General features: G+C 45.0%; 1 protein-coding gene across 1 annotated transcript in view; it reads right to left on the bottom strand.

Moving 5' to 3' along the window:
- LOC118691564 (contactin-4) overlaps nt 1–21,469 on the bottom strand; it is a 274,696-nt gene that overhangs the window by 121,399 nt on the left and 131,828 nt on the right. Inside the window, 1 exon segment of the mRNA XM_036390793.2 lies at nt 10,772–10,905. Within this exon segment, the coding sequence (XP_036246686.1) occupies nt 10,772–10,826 (55 nt within the window). The 5' untranslated portion in view covers nt 10,827–10,905.

Genomic DNA, 21,469 nt, shown 5'->3' with positions numbered 1-21,469 from the left:
AGCTGACACGCCTTAAAAATGAACTTTAAAAAAACCACCAGAAGCTGTTATGACATCTCCTAAATGCCAAACCCCTTGCTAACTGCTGCAGCTTCATGCATCCCCTCAATACTTTCAAAAGGCAGCAGCGAAACGCCCGAGATTGCCTCCACTTCAAAACAAGAAGGGGCGGTGAAGTTTTATCGGTAATTGGATGGCACATTAGGGAAAGTCACAACAAAAGAGGCGTTTGAAGGGTTCTGGAAGAACACAACACCTTGCAGGAGGCGTGAGTGGCAGCGCTGACTCCGAGGTGTCGGAGCTCACAGGGTAGCAGCTCGCACACATCAATCCTGCTCGCCTCTGACAGCCACATTTCGCTGCACAGCCCAAAAAAAAAAAAAAAACCCAAAAAACCCACGCCATAAGCACATTTTCCACCCAGGCAGCACTTTGCAAACCAGCACAGCCACACCTGAGCTTCAAACGCTGAGTTTTTGTGTAGGAACAAGCTGAAGTTGGGTAAGGATTTTGAGGAGTTTGAGTCGATGTTGCTCAAAAAAAAGAAACCCCACAAAAACCAAACCAGCAAAAAACCCACACAACAACCCCCCTCCCCCCCGGACCACAAAAACAACAACAAAAAAACCCCAAAAGCCCAAAAAAACCGCAAAAAAAAAGGGGAGGGAAGGAGGAACACAGCAATCAGACCATTATTGCAGTGACATGGCTGCTCCAGAAACATTCTTATTATTCCAGGAATAACTCCCACTATTCCCAAGGTTAAGGTGGGGATTTCTCCTGCTCAAGTCCCAGGTCAGATGGCCATCTCCTGTGCTTTTATTCAGGTTTGTTGGGTAGTTCCTGACCTTCCCAAAATGCTGAACAACCTCTGCCCATGGGGAACGTGGCTCTGGCCAGGGAGATGGGAATTGTGGTGAGAATGATGCCTCAGGTTTTAGTTTTTACATTTTTCGGGTTCTGTGCTGCTTCAGAGTGTGAGTCTGGGATTCATATTATAGGATGGTGAGCTCTGTGCACAGAGCAGGGAGACAAAACAATTCCTGCTCCAGCTGGGCACCAAGGACAAATTCCTGGAGTGGTTTAAGCTGCACTTTTCACTCTGGTCGGGATTGCAGCATTCCCAGGAGCAGCTCCCTGTCCCCAGGGCTCCTGATGCAAGCCAGGCCCGCTCTTACAGCTCCTCTCCTGCTGCCCCTTCCCAAGGGGAGAGCCCCAGCAATTCCCCATCCCACAGCAGCAGCAGCAGCCCCAGGGGGAGGTGTTTGCAGACAAACATCCCCCAGGGCTGCTCCTCCTCGTCCCTGCACCTCCTCCTGCTCCCCGGTTTGGGATGAATGCAGCTCTGTGTGTGCAGCCATCACCCAGGGCCTCGCTGCAATTAGCACCCGGAGGCTGAGAACCAATTATGAGATTATTTAATGAGTCATGAGCAGCAGTGGTGAAACTGAGAGACAGCAGTAAGACACAGGAAAGCAGAAGCAGGCAGGGGAAGGTGGGAATCCCAGTAATGAAAAACTCATGGATCCAGCTCCTTGGCTGATTTAAATGGAGATTTTTTGACAGAAATCAAGAAATATGCTCTAAAACGATAAATATGCTCTAAATATTGTTTTAGAGCAATAAATATGCTCTAAAACAATAAATATGCTCTAAAATGCTGCCCCTGGATCCCTGGCAGTGCCCAGGGCCAGGCTGGACATTGGGGCTGGGAGCACCTGGGGCAGTGGAGGTGTCCCTGCCATGGCAGGGCTGGCACTGGGTGATTTTTAAAGTCCCTTCCAACCCGACCCATTCAGTGATTTTTGAGCTGCACTGGTGGAGGACTGGGATGATTTCTCATGTGATAAAGCTATCCCAGGCAGCCCAGGGGATGCGGGATCCTGCAGGGAAAGGCTCTGCCAGGCCACAGGGGTGATGAGGGACCATCCATGAGCTGCTTTCCAGACAAAGCATCGTCCCACAGCAAACCTGCCCAAAGCTGAACCCCCCACCCCAAAGCTGACCCCACCCCACAGGACAATCTCAGCACCCACTGCAGGAGTGGCTGCAGCTTTGATGAACCAAAACCATCCCAAAGCCACTTCCCAGTCCTGGGAGCTCGTGAGACAGGCGGATTAAATGAGCAATAAAATGCAACTTAATGGGGTCGATGTTAAATTAGTTTCAATTATCAAACCCCATTTTAACAAAATGAATGCCTGGCTCCCTTCCAGAACTCACATAATTTACATGGGAAAGCACTGGGTTCTCTCTCCTCCCACTGACTGATGGCATCTCTCCCTCGCCTTTCATTAGGGGATAAATTCCATATTCCATCCTAATACACCAACAAATTCCCCAAAAAAGAAAAGAGAGCATTCGAGTTTGCTCAGGAATGCAGCAGAGGTCAATAAATGTAACTGTGACACTTAATCAAACCAAGTCAGTATGAATAAATCCTGGGAAATTCTATGCAGATTGTTTAGCAATGAGTTGTCTGGAGAGTGTTATTTTATATCAAGTGGGAAAACACTCAGGGAAGCTCTGCTTCTCACTGAGGAAAAAGAGGACACAAGCTTTAGAGCACAAGCCACGTTATTTCAGTGTTGTAGGGAAGCAAAGGCAGATGTACGTTGCATTTGCTGGGAATCCATGACCCTATTTAAGTTATTCACCACAGAGAATTTGGAAGCAATTTTTCCATGGCATCATCTGAGTTGGAAGGGCACAAATCATTGATTTTCTTCCAAGTCTCACCGATCACCCATTGCATTATCCCTATTTCACAAATAAGAACAATGGCCATATTCAGAATTCTGTCAGGGATCTGTTTTGCAGATTCCAAATACGGGAAATGGAGATGAACATAAAAAACACCCCCTAAATAATCACAAAACCCCCACCCACCCAAAATATTAAGGGCAAGGCAGAAGGTACAAACTGAAAAGGTACAAATTAAGAAGGTACAAATTATTGGGATAGGAGGAATTTCAGCCACACCTGAGTTCCTGCTGCTCCCAACGTGCACTGGACAAACTCAAAACTTTCCCACACAAACTGCTAATTTTCTTTTCAGCTGTGCCAGACAGCCACGGGAATCTTTATAAATGACAATATCCCTCAAAACAGATGCAATCTTCAGCCATTTCAACTCAGAAAATTGGAATTAAGACACATCAACCTATTAAGATAGCTGTATTTTTCATACTTTCCTTGACACCTGGAAAGTTTAATGAAGTTTAAAGTCACCAGCTTCAGCTGGAGATGCTGGCTGCTGGCTGGCTAATTAGTTACCTGTCTCATTCATTAGCAACTTCTCCAGTAGTTGATTATAAATGGTTGTAATGCTTGCCTTGCTTCACAGAGTAATTAATATGATACAGACTATTTAACAATGGTGTCTTAGCTTGATTTATGAAGCTGAATATGTGTATTTTACTGCAAAATAAAAAATCCAAACACATCAGGAAAACCAGGCTGAAGCACTGAAGGGACAACAGGAAAATTTTGATTTTTCATTGCAATACACGGGAAATCTTTCCTAAAATTTGCAATAATGTGTCAGTGCAGCCTGGCTGCAGCATATTCTTAATTTCAGAGCAGAGCATTTGACAAATGCTTCAATAAAGCAGCATCAAACGATGCCCAGCTGAACTGCAGCATCCTGAACTCTGTTCATGACAGGAACTTACCAAGAGATTTTTACTTTATAGTAAAAAGGATCAGGGCAGGTCAGGATTCAGGGCAGGATCTCCCATGGGTCAGGGGGTGTTGAACAATTTTACTGTGCATCACTTAGTTTTTTACTTTATAACATTATTTACTAGTATTATTATAAAGTGAATAATAGTCTTATTTACTTTATGTTATTATTTATTACAATATTATTATAATAAATTATTGCAAATAAAAATAATATAATAAATAGGATATTGTTGATATATAATATCTATATATAATATTTCTATATAAATTATGTTTATATATAATAATCCTATAATAAACAATATTGTGTTTTTATGGTGTTTACCAAACCAAGAGCTACCGGAAAAATAAATCTCTTAAAGCTCCTGTATTTACCTGGTGCTTGCAGCTGGAAGGGGCTGGTCAGGATTCAGGGCAGGATCTCCCATGGGTCAGGGGGTGTTGAACAATTTTATTGTGCATCACTTGGTTTTTAACTTCATATTAATATTTACTAGTATAATTATAAAGAATACATAATAATAATAATAATAATAATAATAATAATAATAATAATAATAATAATAATAATAATAATAATAATAATAATAATTTACCCTTAAAAATACCTATAATCATAATTATTTTTCCCTATAATTATATTTTACCCTACCCTATAGGGTGGTGAGGAGGCTTACTCCTCTCCCAGACAGGGAGGAAATTCCCACCCAGACAGGTTTTGGACTAGCCAAGCCAGGCTTTGCCCAGCACCCAACAGAGCTCCCAGCAGGATTCCCCCTGCCCCACATCCCTCACCTCCTGTTCTTTCCCCATTACCACTCAAGCTTAACAAAATTAAACCCCTTTCCAATAATATTTAGATTTTCTAAGAATCACACAGTATTTCACCTATAAAACACCCCACTAATCACCTCCAATTTTGCCATAAAACCCACTTTTACTGGCAATAAATAATCAGTTTGGGTCCATATCCTCCCTAATTTGATGGATGCGCGGTAAAGTAGGTATTTCTGTAAGTCCCTAAATGAGATTTAATTTCAGTACCTACACACTAATTCAAATGCAAAGGAGCTAAATTGAAAAGGGGCATCACATAAAACACACAGGGGATCAATACACAGCCAGAGAGTTGGAACATCTGCTTAGAAAAATGCCTGTCTACTCCCTGGTTTATTTGAAGTGCACCATCTCACCTTCTTAACTTTTGAGAAAGAGGCAATTAAATTTGCCCAGATGGACTTGAGAGTTAAACAGAGAAAAACATCATATACCTAATCATCTGTATGTAAAAATGAGGAGATGGCATTGATGTGGCCTCTGGTTTCCTCATTTGGGAAACGATGGCCTAAATCAATCAGGTCACATCCAGCAAGGGCTTTGCTGCTGGCAGATCAGGGAGGGAAATGGGTACAGACTTCTCGTGAGGCTGACTCAAATCCTCTGCAATCACAGACAAACTTGCCACATAATCCCTAAATAAGCACAAATTACATTTTCTCAGCTCTCCTTTCCACCTCTGTACAGCTGAGTGATGCTGTAGAGCCCCACCTGGGCAGCTGAAAGTCTCCTGGCTTTGCTGCCTTGTGCAGGCTGCCCTAGAGCAGGGGCTGGATGGAGTTACAGAATAAAGCAGGGATTCATTCAAAGCATCTCCTCCATGGATCCACCTGGGGCAGCACAAGAGCCCAGCCAGGGCTGCACCCAAGATGAACCAAAATGGCCACAAAATGAACCCAAGATGGACCCAAAATGAACCCAAGATGAACCAAAATGGCCCCAAAATGAACCCAAGATGAACCAAAATGGCCCCAAAATGAACCCAAGATGGACCAAAATGGCCCCAAAATGAACCCAAGATGAACCAAACTGGCCCCAAAATGAACCCAAGATGGACCCAAAATGGCCCCAAAATGAACCCAAGATGAACCAAAATGGCCCCAAAATGCACGGCCGGGCACGGGCTCTGTCCCTGGGATCAGTTCTGCTCCATTTGCATCTTGCAGTTCATTGTCCCATTCCAGCTTTAGCCCCTGCAGTCCCACCCTGCTTGTTTTTCTCTCTCCAGCCCATGGGGTTTGTGCTCCTGGGCTGAGATTTGGATCATTTGTCCTTGGTGCCCAGCTGGAGCAGGAATTGTTTTGTGTCCCTGCTCTGTGCACAGAGCTCAGCATCCCCTGATGTGAAGCCCAGAATCTCACACTAAAGCAGCACAGAATGTGAAAATATAAAAGCTCAAATCTGAGGCATCAGCTTCAGTTTGAAGGAATTTTTGAATGGTTAAGCTGAGGTTTAACCATTCTCATTCCAGTCAGGAGAGGTGGATCCAGGGACCTGCTCACCCAAAACCTGCCTGGAAGATGATGCTGCTGGGGGGCCACACCTCTTCTGAGGGATTTCCAAACACAGGAGTTGGAAATGAACATTGGAAATGAACATGAAAAGCCACTAAATAATAATAAAACCCCCCACTCATAGTATTAAGGCAAGGCAGATCTGATTTGCAAACCCTTCTCCAGTGGTGCCCAGGGCTGGGTGGCGTTTGAGGAGTACCAGGAGTCACTCCCTGCCTCCTCTGCTGTGCAAACATTAATGAAGCAGCTGGCTCCAGAAATGCAAAGTGCTGCAGAACTGACCAAAATATCAATTAATTAATTAATTATGGGGCCGCAGCAGATGAATCATTTCCCAGCTTCCTGCTCACATCAAAGTGCAGAGGAAAAAAAACCAAAAACCCACAGTGAACAAATTGAACTGCGGCCTCGTTTAGAGGAGACCATAATTTAATATGTACAACAGGGCTCCCAGCTTTAATTATTTATATTCGGACACAAAATTCGCTGAATTTCTCCGGTATGAAACCTGCAGCTGCTTGGAGAGCAGCATGAATTCAAATCCTCACCTCTCTGTGAATTTTGAGGTTTGATTTTTAACAGAGCTGGGTGCCCAGTTCCATGGGAACGTATTGATAGAAATGATGGGGGTTTTGCCTCACAGTGGAAAACATTTGACTCTGTATTGCATTTTTTCCTCTCCTGAGTCCCAGAGCTGTGCTCTAAACACTCTGCTCTGAACTACTGCTGGGCTATTGCTGTGCAGGATCAGCACGAGATCAAAGGAGAGAGGATGCCTGGACAGGCATTTCTGAGAATATTTTCCTGTTAAAAAATGTTTTGGGGAAAAACCCCAAACCACCACTAAAAAAAAAACCAAAAAACCAACAACAACTACAACAAAAAAACTAAAAAACCAAACACAACAAAAAGAAAAACCCAAATAACCAACCAAAAAAAAAAACCAAAACCCAAAGTGAAACAAAACAAAAAACCCAAACAAAACCAAAACAAAACAGCAAAACCAAACCAAGAGCTCCAGGACAAAGTAATTTCTTCAAACTCCTGTATTTACCTGGTGCTTGCAGCTGGAAGGGCCTGATCAGGATTCAGGGCAGGATCTGCCATGGGTCAGTGGGTGTTGAAAAATTTTATTGCGCATCACTTGTTTTTTTACTTTTTATTATTATTTACTAGTATTATTATAAAGTAAATAATAGTATTATTTACTTTATATTATTATTATTATTATTATTATTATTATTATTATTATTATTATTATTATTATTATTATTATTATTATTATTATTATTATTATTATTATATGGCTCCTATCTCAACCTATAAGTTTTAATTTTGATTCCCCGCCCATTGCACTGGGGTGGAGGGAGGTGAGGGGAGGCTGGGAGGGGCTAAGCTGGGTTTAACCCACAGCACAGTCAGAAGGGGAATGGTTAAATCCCACTATAAAATATGCATCTGCACACTCAGACATTAATGTGTCTGTGCCACTGCAGCTCATTAACATGCAAATATGACTTCAGCACAGAAACTCTCTGCTGCAGGAGGTTAATGAGGCAGAGGATGGCACAGAAGTCACAGAAACACAGAAAATTCCCTTTCGGACTGGTGCGGAGCATTGCAGGCACACAAAGTCACATTTCCCTGTGGCTCACCCATGCAGTGCCTTCTGTTTCCACTGATGCCTCAAGGTTCAGCTTTCACACTTCCCAGGCTCTGCACTGCACTGGAGTGTGACTCTGAACTCCACACACAGTGCCAGCAGCTTTCTCACAGCTCAGTCCCACAGCTCAGTCCTTTTCCCGCCCAGAACCAAGGACACCCATCTGGGAGGGTGGGACTGCATCACCTGGAGCTGGAATTGGAACCCCCAAAAGGAAATTGTTAACTGTGTGCTTCTGGCAGATAGCCAAGCACCCCAGCACTGGATTTTACCCCTTAATAAACTTTTCAACATTTTAAAGAGCAAGCTTTGTTTCTCACAGATCTCCCAAGGCCCTGGTGGCAGTGCTGGAGCCCCAGGGAAGCTCTGGGGATGCTGCTCTTGGGGATGGTGGCACCACTCAGCTCCAGAGGGCTTTGTTGGGGCAACACCAAGTTACAGATACATATTCTAATATTGGCTTTTTGCAAATATTAAAATGGATGTTATATGTGGGGTGTTAAAGTCACTTTGTTATAAAGATACAGTTTTTATTTCTGCTGTTCATTAAGCTCAGTGCAATAGCTGGTATCAGTGTGCTTGTGTTAAAATGCCTGCTGGGATGGGATAGCACCCAAAGCACACAGGATGAGCACACCTGGACAGATCTGCCAACCATCAGCACTCACTGACTGAACACAATATGGACCAAGGCCCAAAACTGAAGGTGATGATAAAAAAGGACTAAAACCACTAAAAATCAAGGAATCTGTGTGTTCTAAAAAGGAAGATCCAAGGAGGAGCCATGCTGAACAGTTCTTGGAATATGGAAACTGGTTTGGGGGAAAGTTTCCTATGCATAAGGGTCTACGAATATGCAACAGGCTGATGTAATTAACAGGTATTTAAAGGGTGTCCCTGAAGACAACAGGGTGCTCTTGGCTGACCCAATACCCTTTGCTCTGTGGTCCTATTGTCCTTTATTAAACCTTTGACATTTTCACAGGAGGGTGAATGTGAATTTTTCACAGCCCGAAAACCTCACCCTTCACCAGCCCTGCTGTCTCTGCAGCTGAGACCAATGACCAGGATGACACCTGGGCTGGGCCTGACTCTGATTACAGGAACTAAACCCAAGTATTCCATTTCCAGGTTTAAGAACTGAGCTTAACTTTCCCAGTCATTTAAGGGTCCCCAAAGCACTGTGGAGGGTTGGTAGAAAACTTCCTGCAGAGTATTTTCTTCTACTATTTTATAACTCAGTTATTAATTTTTTTTTTTTTTTCACCAGGGCGGAAAATGGTTTGTTCAACATGAAAACACAAATCTCCCCCTTAACTTCAGAATATTTAACAGCCACCTGTGCCTGTGTTCATAACACCAGAGCACGACACAAAACACTCCCACGGCTCTGGGAAGCAATCCAAGAGCATCCCTTAAAAAGAGCCCAAATGAGGGAGCCCTGCTCATGGCAGCACCAGAATTCCCACAGCACCAGCACTTCCCTGCCTCCAGCCAGCTCAGACAATGCTGCAGGCAGCCACAGAAAATTCCAGATTTAAAACCGGCCCAAAGAAGCCGGCCCAGAGCACGTCCTGCAGCAAAATGAAACCATTTCCTCGCTCAGAACCTCTTCTAAAACTCACACAAAACTTCTGGCACTCCTCTCCCCACACTTCTGTTAAATCTCCCTCAGCAGGACGGGGAATCTGAGGCTGGGGAAACTCAGTGCAATGCAAAGAGGAGGGGAAATGCTGCTGCAGAATAATGGGGGGAAAGCCAGTGCTGGAGAGATGTATTTTCATTAAACACTGATCTTTTGATAAAGGCAACTCCCCCCAAACACATCCCACTGAAACTTTATTTTGCTGCCACTAAGCAGTTTGCAATAGGTATTTCAAGTGGAGAAATTACAGTAAAAATATTTTCCATGCTTTTGTTTTCCCCACTCTTTCATTTATTTGCTTGAAATAAAGGCTCATCCTCGCTGTGTTCCCCCAGCCCAGCTTCCCTGGGGTTGCAATTCCCAAAACATGTGGGGGCTCTGCATTGCAGAACCTCTCTGCATCCAATTTTCTGCCAGCTCAGAAACTGTCAAAGCACATTTAGAAAGACTTGGAACGAAATTTCAAAAATAGGTACCCCTAAGTACCGGAAGAAAAGTGCCTTTGTGTTCAGTAGAGCCAAGCAGAAAAAAATGAACACTGCTCAAAGTACTTTGTTATTATCTGAAATGCTGGAAAAGTAACCTGACAGTGAGCACAAAGAAAAGGGGAGAAATCAAGCTAATAAATAAAGCAGTAAAACAGTCTGAGAGAGCAGCAGGTAAATTAGAGCAATCCAGGCTAACACCAGGGTGACACAAACATTAATTAAAGCCTGACACCCTCCCTCAGAACAAAACACATGTGAGAGAAGAATCATGGCACTGTAAGGAGGAATTAATCAAGGAAATGGCAGAGAGAGGAAGACTCAGGACAGTCCTGGAGCGCTCCAGGACAGGGGATCCTACAATCAGTGAGCAGGCAGGGCTTTGGAACCAGCTTTGCTGAGCCTCTGCAAACCCACAACCTTCTCAAGAGCTGTTTCAGCTCCAGGAAAAAGGCACATCCCTCAAAAATCTCTGGGAATTTCTCCAGGAACGCTCTGAACATTGCAGCTTGGGCTGAAAAGGTTAAACAAGGGCACTTGCAGGAGATGGTTGTAGGGCTGGAATATGTTATTCTAATTATTTGTTAAATGGAGCGAGGGCTCAGCTGCAACACAACACCACTTTAATGGGATTTAAAGCTCCACTCCACCAAGGTTTAATTGAGCAGGGAAAGCTTAACACAGAGTGAGGGAAAACAACTTCCACCAGCAGCAGCTTTGAAGAAGAAAGGGGCAGAGCTGACCTCTGAGAAATTGTGCTGGGGCTGGGAGACACAGCCCAAGAGGAAAATGAATTTCACCTTGATGAGCTCATTAACAAGGGCCACAAACAGGGATTAATTTGGGCACTTCAGCCCTGGCACATGAGCCACGGGGCACTCTGGCACTGGAGGGAAATGCAGAGGTGTCTGAGCTCCAGGGTGTGACGGGGCCACCTCACCTGCCAGGCACACCATGACTGAGTGCAGCACCAGCAGCTCCCATAGCAACCTCATCTTCAGCTCCAGGGGCAGGGACAGCCCAGGAACCTCAGAGCAGAGCAGGGATCCTTGGGAACCTCAGGCCAGCTTCAATCTGTAAAACAAAACACATTGCAAGGACATTCAGGGGTGCTGCTGCTGACAGCTTGCTCTTCCTTTCCAGGAGAGGTGGATCTGGGGATCAACAAAGAAGCTTTGGCAAATGTTGTATGGCATTAAGACACGAATCTTACAGGTAAATGTTGACTTTCACATCATTCCCAGCAGTGGTTTGTGACCATTTCAGGTGTCTGGGTGGCAGGTGAGGATTGGGAGTTGTAACCTGGAGCTGTGAAGTTTCTGCTGTCTCTTACCCTCAGGAGATTCACTCCCTGCCTCTCTGGGGTGTAATTAGTGAACTCTGGAGATTAAAATGAAAACTGGAGTAATTTTCTACTCTGTAACTTTTCTGTGCAAACATCATCCAGCACACAAATGACACCATCCCTGCAAGGCAGCACTTTGCAGGAAAGCTTCCCACACTGCTCAAGCAAAGGGATATTTTCCCATTCCACCTCCATCCTCACTGCTCTAAAACTGTTTAAAAATCCACCTTAAAATCTCCAGGTAAAAATTAGTCTTCCCCTCACCCCCAATTACAAGCTGTAAATAATTAGAATTTGAGAGCAATTTGAGACTTTCTCAGCTGATCACTGCAAACTTCCACCATCCCCCTCTGAGCAACCCAAGGGGGAAGAAAACACCTTCATTTATGAAAGGAACTACTTCAGAGCAGGCATTTAAATATTAAAAATAAATAAATCAGGCCAGACACACATTCTTATAATTTATTCATCTCAGCGAAGACTGGAAGTTCAGGGGCCTTCGTGCTTACAAGACAAACTGCATGAGTAATAACAAGAGAGGTCTCTGCCTGCTTTTGTGAGCTAAAATTGGGAGAATTCTTTTAATAAAGTCAGGTTCAATGCACTGGGAAGGCTGAGAATCTTTAGCCTCTGATCTGAAGATGCAGGGAGAGATTAATTGCAGAAATTCATCTGTTCTCACACAGACTGATGGGGCGTGCTGGGGGCAGCAGGAATGGCCAATCAATGAATACTAAGAACTATTTAGGACAATGATTAGAGTATTAATTATTAATTTTGGAAGGAAAATGTCTATATTGATTGACATGGTGAAGCAGTTACACTGTTTATAGTGAACTCCAGAAATATTTTTTTTTTTACCCTAAAGTCTTGACCTGTGGAAAAATATTAATTTTCCTCCAAGTACCAAATTCTCTTGATTATAAGAGCAGCTACACAAGGGATTTCTACCAATTTTACACCAATTTAAGTGAAATTTGAGATCAATCCTGGATTTCAGCAGCTGCTGAAATTCTTCCTTGTTCTCTTTTCCCCACTAATCATTCCCATCAACAAACCCCTACAAAGTTTCTCTTCCTTACCCTGCCTGGAGATGCTTTACAATTATTGTCCCCTCTCCCTGCAACGAGCAGAGCAATCACTCACAGCATCTGATACCTCATTGAAAACACAAGGGCTTGATAAGCTTTTATCAATTTAACCTCCTGCCAGGAGCCCGTGGCAAGCACCCACAGACTGGGAGGACTCACAAAAAAATTCCCTACTTTTCCAAAAAGTCAAAAAAATTCCTGGATAGTCTTGAATTTCTTACCCTCCTCAGCTCTTGCCACAGCTGCCCTGACTCAGCATCCTTTTAGGGAAAGTTCTGGCTACGGGGAGGGTTTGCAAACGCATTTGATGGGGCATTCATATTCTCTGAAAAAATTCCTCCGCACAGGATTTTTCTTCTGGGAAGCTGAGAGGCCTCAGGAAAAAAACCAAAAAACAACAACAAAACCAATTCTTATCTCATTTGCTTCTCCTGTGTTTTGCTCATGTAAAATGTGTTTATAAATTGTTTACCCAAAATAATTGTTTAATTAGTCTGCAGTGGAAGTTATTTTAACTCATTGGCCAATTAAGGCCAAGCTGTATCAAGACTCTAAAAAAAAATCACAAATTTTCATTATCTTTTTAGCATTCAGTAAATATCTTTTCTGTAGTCCTTATTATAATATAGTATAATAAAGTAATAAATTAACCTTCTAAAAACATAGAATCAAATACATCATTTCTGCCTTCGTCGGGGCCCTCTGCGAATCCACTAATTTTATTTCTTTTTCTACTCAGGAAATAATGCTTCTCTCAGCATTTTAAACACTGAGACCAAGCATTTCAAAGTTACTAACGTAAATTAGTTTCTAGCTTGAAAAGATATTAAAAGTATCAGGCTCTGTCCTTCCTCCCATCGAGTTCTGACACAATCACTGGATCTCAATTTCAGCCCAAAAGAACAGTTATGCTAAAAATACAGAATTGTGGAGTGGTTTGGGTTGGGAGGACCTTAAATCCCACCCAGTGCCACCCCTGCCATGGCAGGGACACCTCCCACTGTCCCAGGCTGTGGAATGTCCCCCCCAGTGTCCAGCCTGGCCTTGGGCACTGCCAGGGATCCAGGGGCAGCCCCAGCTGCTCTGGGCAGTAAATATGTTTGAAGTCCATTGAAAAAGCTGAAAGTTTTCCATTATTCCTTTCAGCAATTCAGCAGCTGCTCCAGAGAACGAGCAGGGGGTCGTGCCCGTGCTCCAAAGCAAAGTTCGCACTCCCTGATGTCCGCACAGGGCAGTGCAGGACTGAAAGTTCCCCCAAAGAGAAACGATGCCTGTCTGGGCATAAACAGCACTGAAAAGTAAACGAGATGATTACCACTCCAAATATTTTCCTAGGGTTAAATGATGGTGGTTCTCAAGGCAGGGCTGCAATTCCATTTCTCGTGCTAGTTCCCTATTTCACATGTGAATGAGTCCAATTCTCAGAATGTTTCCCTGTAAATATTTCTGCTGTTCACATCAGCAGGGCCTTTGTTCAGAGCTCTGCAAGAACTGTTCAAACATATTGACTTTTTATGGCAGCAGCTTTAGGAAAAGCAACATTTGTGCACAAGCAAAAGGTGGATAATTGAAAAGATCCTTCGCATTCCTAAATGTTTCCTGACTACCAAATCCCAGGGGAGTTTGTGCTGCTGCTGAAGGCCTGAAAACTCACAAAGTTTAATATTTCATTTCCAGAAGCAAGCAGAGGCAGTTTCAGCAGTACACAAGTTATTTTTGCGAGATGAAAATGAGATTGCTGAGCTTCAGTCTGGAAGTGCAGCCCATTAGAAACCCCAGTGCCACCACACGTGTGCAGATGTCTTTTTAACTTCACTTCTGGCAATGCAGCCATTGCAAATTCTTTTGAAAGGCACCTTTGCTTCTAATTGGATTCTGCCAAAGAAACTTGACTCTAGGAGCTCTGACTGCAGGCAGGTAGGAGGGGAAAAATGTGGAGTAGAAATGTTTGTGTATATGAGTTTTTCTGCATTTGTGAGCATGGCTGTGTGAGTAATTTTGCTTGGATGTTTCATGATTAGCACTTCTGTAAAAGCAAAATAGAAATTAAAATCCTGAGGCTGATATATCTATGGATGCATTTGGAACGTGAAAAAAATACTTTGTAAGATAAATTTGCACTACGTGACCTCTCAGTTTTGTGAATATTCTGAAGGAAAACCTGCAGGACACACTTAAGGTTGATGCTTTATGGTTTAGCTTTTCTATTTTCCATCTATCTGTAACCCTGCAGTTCTTCAGTGTGTAACTCCAAACTCCACACTCAGTGGGAGCTGCTGCTGCTTCCCCATTTGGGGCAGACACAACAATTCCTCTGCAGGCCTGGCAATCAAGGACACCTCACTGCCTCAGGGCCCAGAGATGGGAACAAAAGGGAGTTGGGGGAGCAAACTTGGGCTCAATGACTTCATTACCTGAAGCTGGAATTGCCAGATTCACCCCAAAATGCAAATGGACCAAACTTATAAAAGTGTGCAAACCCTGACCCATCATCCATTTTTGGATGTAGCTGTCCTAAACGTACCTGAAGGCATGTTCAATAAATACAACAGCTTTTTATTCCCTTAATTCTGTCTGGCCTCTGTTTTAGGTGATCCAAAAAAGGCATCAAGACCCTGAAGAGCAGCAGCAGCAGCAGCTGGAGCATTCCTGAGCACTCAGCCCCCATTTAGCTGTGCCCACTGGTGTGCTGTGGAGTGCCAGCTCTGCTCAGCTCCCAGATAAATCACTGCTAATGAAGCGTGCTGCACAGACAGACAGCAACAGGCATCCTTTAACCACCTCGGCTCAGGAGGGGCTGGGGGGAGCACAAAGCCCCCAGCACTAATGGGGCACTCGTTAGACTGGAGGTGATGCAGCCCTGGGGCTGCCACAGGGCTGGCAGCAGGGAATTCACTGCTTCCCTCCACACGCTGACTTTGATTCGTGCTGCCAAAACCTCCTCGGTGGCACCCGGCTTTTGAAACAGGAGTGGAGAATCTTAAAACTCATCTCGAGCCTTGGCTGAGGGAAGGAGAGCAGAGCTCGGGGTGACCCCACTGCCCTCTGGTTACACCTGGAGTGGGGCAGGGCACAAAGTCACAGAACTGTTTGGGCTGGAAAAGACCTCTGAGATGACGGAGCCCAACCTGGGAGCCATCCCCATCTTGTCTCCCAGGGCACAGCTCTGAGTGCCACGTCCAGCCCCTCCTTGAGCTGCTCAAGGGAAAGAGCAGATGGAAAATGCAGCCAAACAGCACCCAGACTGGGAGGATATTGCAGGGCAAACCTAGAAACAGCACAGTCAGCAAAACAAGGTGCAAGAGAAGCTCAAATTCCACTCTTCTGCACCAAAAAAACAAAACACAAAAGCCCACAAAAACAAACCAAAACAAAAAAAAAAAAAGAAAAAATAAAACAAAGTTGAAAGTAAGCCACACAAAGTTTTCTGAGGTTCCAAAAATCCCCACCACTTAAAAAAAAAAAAAAAGAATGAACAGCTTTTCTAATGAACACCTATAAGGTCTCTACTCATCACAGATGGGTTGGTGCTTCAGGAGTCTTAGCAGAACTATGGAATAATTAAGGAAAGACATGGAGAGACATGGAGAAAGGAAATGGACATAAGGAAAGACATGGAGAGACAATAATTAAGGAAAGACACGTGAGATCATCAAATCCAATCCCTGACCAAACATCACTGTGCCCACCAAAAATATCACCAAGTGCCACATCTACCTGAGCACCCGCAGGGATGGCGACTCCACCACCTCCCTGGCAGCCTGTTCCCTTGTCTCACCACTCTTCCAGTGAATGATTTTTCCTTGATATCCATCCTGAGCCTCCCCAGGTGAACCTCCAGGCCATTTCCCCTTGCCCTGTCACTTGCTGCCTTGAGAGAAGAGGCTGATCCCCAGTAAAGCTCCCAAAACCAGCCTGCAAAGCTCCCCCAAACACTGTTCTCCATTTGCCCTCTCCAAACACCCATTCCTGATGTTCCGTGGTGATTTGCAGGCTAAATCGCAGCCCAGATTTTGAGGGCACAAACAGTGTTTGGTTCCACAAGCACCAATGTTCAGAAGGTGATGGAGAGAACTCCAAACCCTGGGATTCCCCCAGTCCTGGTGCTGCTGTTAAAGGAGAGCTCGTTCCCCATTTCTGAGCTGGAAACTGGGATAATGACAGCCTTGAAGTCACTCAGGCTGATTTGGGGCACAGAACCAACTTCTATAAATGCTCGTTAAAGGTGTGATAGATGAGTAATGCAGGAGTGACTCTCACAATTAACAGACAAATATCATGGAAATAGGTTAAGAAAAGTTTATGGATTTATAGTGATGTCTCTGGGAGGGCTGGCTTGTCACTGTGGAACACCTGAGCTCCAGTCAGGATTTGAGGCAGAGATCTCCACCACTGGACAGCAAAGAAAGGGTTGATGGACAGAACTTTGGGATGGGTTAAAGGGTTAAAAAGGGAAAAACCTCCATTGTGAGGGGGCTGAGCACATGGCAGGGAGAAATCTCTTGCTCCAGTGCTGTAACCTTTTTTCTTCATTCAGTCTTCTGTTGTATTTTTGATAAGGTTTAATAAACCTTCCTGAACTATGACAAGTGAGGAGCAATTTCTCACAAAGGAGCTGCTCAGCTTTGGCCAGGGAGCAGAACCAGTGAGGTTCCTTTGCATGGAGCAGGCAAACAAGGAGGCTCTTCCCAAAATGACAGAAAATTGCTTTATCTGTGAAAGGAACTGAGCAGAGCTGCTCCAGAGGAGCAGCACCTGGGCACAGGCAGCTCCCACCTCCTGAACAGCAGCCATGGCCCAGATGCAGCAAAACTCAGCCTTGTAACCCAGGTCCAGCTCAGGGCCCTGTGCTAAGCCAGGCCTGTGTGTCAGGAGAGCCCAGGCTCTCTCCAGCAGCTGCAATCAGTGACCCGCAAAGCTCAGCAGCCAAAAATAGAAGGTGCCTGAAAGAAGTGTCCCCGAAAGTACAAATTTCACAGCAGTACTTCTTTGACATATACACATTGATTTTTTTTCAGCACTCAAAGAAAAAGTTGGGTTTTTTTTGTTTTCTTTTCTTTTTGGTGTTTTTTTTTTTCTTGTTTTTTGTTATTTTTGCTGTGGGAGTTGGGTTTTTTTTTTTGGTAGTTGTAAGTTCTTAGATAAACCATAACTTTTCCTTTTGTGTAAGGAAAAAACCAGAACAAAGGGGGTTTTGAAAAGAAGGGTGGGGGAGATGAAGGGCAGGTGGGCACACGCCTGTGGCAGCTCCCACTGAGCTCTCCTCACTCTCTCAGCACGTCTGGCACACCCTGGTCTAGCTCAGACCTGCAGTGATCCCTCCTGGAGCTGGACTGACTCACAGTCCCCACACTGTGCCTGACAAAGCAGTGACACACACAGAGCACGCTGTGCCTGTGAAATGGGAGTCACAGAATACCCCAGCTGGAGGGGACCCACAAGGATCACCAAGGCCCCCACAGTCACACCCTGCCCCTGAGAGCGTTTCCCAAATGGCAAAATCCACTCTGGGCTTTCCCCCCATGCTGAATTCCAGGCAAAATCCAGTCTGGGCTGTCCCAAAAATGACTTGTCTGAGAAAACAATGTCAGATTTCACACTGTGCTCCCCTCTGGGCTCTCACTCCCCTTCCCTGGATAGAGATCTCATTTCCCTGGGCCAGGGAAGTCACAGCAGCTGCACAGAGAGAATTGCCCAGCCCAGCCATTTGTACTTGTCAGGCCTTGGGTGAGCTGTGCCCCAGCCACGTCCTGGCTGTCACAGCTGCATCCATCCCATCCAACAAACACAATTCCAGCAGCACCAGCAGAGATTCCTGCTGGAGTCACTCAGGAAGAGCCCACTGCCACAAACTGCAACCTCTGCAGCTTAAATGCTGTTTATTCCATGGAGGTTTTTTGGTGTAAGTGCTCCCTGGTTCATGCTCATCCCACATATTCCCAACAACCCAGCAGCGGGACAGACAGGGAGAGGCTTCTGTGCTGCTGGAATTACAGATGGAAATCCCTCTCAGCAGCTCCATCCCTTTCTGACTGGGTCTGGAAGCAACATTCCCAGTTTACCTGTATGCAGAACATAAAGCCAGAGCTCAAAACCTGATTTAGAGGGACTGGATTATACCTGTAACATTCACAGGTGACCCTGCACACCTGGGGAACCACTGAAAGCTCCTTGGAAGCAACAATCCACCCTAAACATGGATATTCCCAGCTGAGCCACAAGTTCCTTGAATCACAGCACAGCTTTCCACAGGGGGAAAAAAAAAAAAAAAAAAAAAAAAAAGTAATTAAATGTTTTTAATCACCAGCCACTAAGTGCACCATCACACCCCTCACTCTGTGCATCAACCCTCAGGAAACTCAGAATTGCCCTGGAAAACCTGGATAATGCAAGGATAAATCATCCCCAGGGAAGGAGAGGGGGAGGCTGGAGACAAATCTGAATTAAGGCTGGGGGTGTTAATTAGGGCTCACTGTTTATTGTTCTACCTTTCCCATCAAGGATGGGTTGGGAAATGCTCACCTGAGGCAGCAGCTCTCAGAGAACATCCACACACAAACAGCCACAAATTCTGAGGAGCTTAATTCCAACAAGGAGCAACATTATCATAATGAAAAGCTACAAGCAGTGAAACTTCCTAGCCTGGCATTTTCTACAAATTAGGATTTATCTTCTTTTAGAGAGACTTTTACTAAAGATTGTCTGGATCAGTTACCTTAAAAAATCACCAATTTAAAGCCAATTTCCACCTTCACCAAGTGACATTTTCAGTGCAGTGTTCTGGGAGATTAGAGCAAGGGCCTATCCCATGTAGCCAAGCAATAAAATGATAAACCTCAAAAGATGCCAGCTTTAGGGAGAGTAAAATAACTCAAAACAGCAAAAAATATTTGAGTTGGTATTCCCCAAGTCCAGTTCTTCTCTCCTAACTGCATCACCAGTCCATCATCAACAGAAGTGGTCTGCAAGGACCATTGCATGTCCAATTTTGCTTTTTTCTGACAGCAAAGCTCTCAGTGAGAGCCCTGATTAGAGCTCGGCCACCCCAGCCTCTCCTGGTCTCCAAGCAGCCTCTGAGCAAACCCCTTAATGCAAAAATAAGCTGTCAGACTGGAGTATCCAACTGCAGCTGACTTTGGAGCAGAAATTTCCTACAGAAATAAAATTTCCTACGGAAAGAAGGGTTAATTGAGTGCTGCCTCAGCTTGGGAGAATGCTGCACCACGGGAACCAGGCTGCCAAGGGAGTTCCTGCTGGCCCTAAATCACTGCTTTGAGATAAGGAATCAAGTTTCACTCTCCAAACAAATTGAGATAAGCAACATTCAAAGTTATCATTCCCTTTTGGATAGGTCTGTTCCCAAAATTCACATTATCAGACAGTGACATCTTGTCCAGGAGACAAAAAAAAAAAAAAAAGATGTGAAAATATTGAAGATATTTCTGTATCATCTCCAAAATCAGCATCTCAGTGACATTTTACTTTTCACTTACAGAATAATCCCTTTGATTTCAAAGACAAAAGGAGAGCTCTCTCCTCAGGGAGGCTCCAGTCCAGTGGACACACACACACAGTCCTGCTGAAGAATGCTTGGCCTTCACTCAGAGATACAAACTGGAGCTTTCTTAGGAGCATAAAATGGAACTTGGGGAAGAAAAACAAGAAGCAAGTTTATTAACTTGGAGAAGCTGGTGAGAAGGCAGTTCTCTGTGTATTCCTGGGAACAGAGGAATTCCTGGCAGAAGGCCTCCAACCCAGATAATTGAGATGCTTGGACCTTAAATGTTTATTAACTGTTTTGTTAAATCCAAAAATCATTTAGGGAAAGCAAAAGAAAACAAGCCTCACCAATCATTTTGATATCCCTGTTATGTGATTATTTAGTGTTTTGTTTCCCCTTCAAAGTTTATTTTAAAGATTGCCTGGAACTGAGGGAGTTGGGGATGCTGAGTGAGGAGAGGAGCAGGGGAGATCTGAGAGCAGAAGAAAGGAAGAACATCTCCACACTTTGCCCGTTTTATATGGAATTAATTTTTATTAATTCCATTAACTTTAATTTTAAATGGAATTAGGAGCCCCCAGGCTGTCCTGGAGCAGGAATGTGTTTCCCAGAGGGGCCAAGATGGATCCGGGGCTGCTCTGCTCCACCCTCCCAGGCTGGGCAGGAGATGGTGCCAGCCCAAGCCCTGCCCAGAGGATGTCCCGGAGATTTCTGTGAGAGCTCTGGAGCCACACCCGGGCTGCCTCCGCTGGGATTTGTGAGACACGAACCATCGCAGGGAGCTCTGAGCGCTGAGGAGCCCTGACAAAAGCTGGGTGGAGGTGGCGAAAGGCCGCCCAGATAAAGCCCAGAGCACACAGGCTCCCTCACAGCCGCTGCTCCCACTCGCCTGCCGTCCCCCTCGCAATGAAATCCCTTTTGTTGTGCGTGTGTTGGCAGGTGCTGCCTCCAGCCCTGCTGCTCCCAGCAGTTCCCCTGCCCACAGCCTGCTCTGGGCGCTCGTCCCTCAGCGCTTCCACCCCGAGCTGGGGCAGCCGGGCCCCAGAGCTCAGCTGGAACTGCAGAACCCAGCACAGCCAAACACGCAGTGCACAGGCTCCCAGCCTGCTTCTCCTCCCATGAGCTGAGGATTATTTCCAGCAGCAGGGCCAGGATCACTCTGGGATATCGAGCACCACTCTCGAGCATCCTCTGGGGTTTTTCTGACTGCAGAAATGGTGAGCTCGCTGTGTCCCAGCAAATCTAAACTAAAGACACAGCTGAGTCAAGATCCAGTTGGTGATATTTTGCTATGGAATCGTCTGGGTTTGCACTTGAATGTGTTATTTTGATTAAAAATTGAGCTTCTCCCCACAAAAACTGATAGGGAATCAATGCTGTGGAGGTCCAGCCCTGACCATGGCCCTCCAGAACAGATTAATTCAGCCCTGACATCAGTTCACTGAACTGCTCAAGGCTTCAGCGTGGCCTGAACACAAAGTTTTCCCTCCCACTGGGAGAGCAAATCCTCCAAAATGAAGCCAAGCAGCCAACAGATGCCAGGGGAGGCATCTGCTCCCTGGAGTGCAGCTCAGACGGAGCAGCAGATTTTGGGGGGTTTGATGTGGAAAGAGAAGCAGCTCTGCTGCTCAGGCAGTGATGTGGTTTGGGTTATTCTGGCTTGGAATTCAGGGCACAAATAGGCTCCAGCAGAGAACAGAG

This window comes from Molothrus ater, chromosome 11, assembly GCF_012460135.2.
Source record: "Molothrus ater isolate BHLD 08-10-18 breed brown headed cowbird chromosome 11, BPBGC_Mater_1.1, whole genome shotgun sequence".
Taxonomy (NCBI): Eukaryota; Metazoa; Chordata; class Aves; order Passeriformes; family Icteridae; genus Molothrus; species Molothrus ater.
This window is presented reverse-complemented; position numbering and strand designations above follow the sequence as displayed.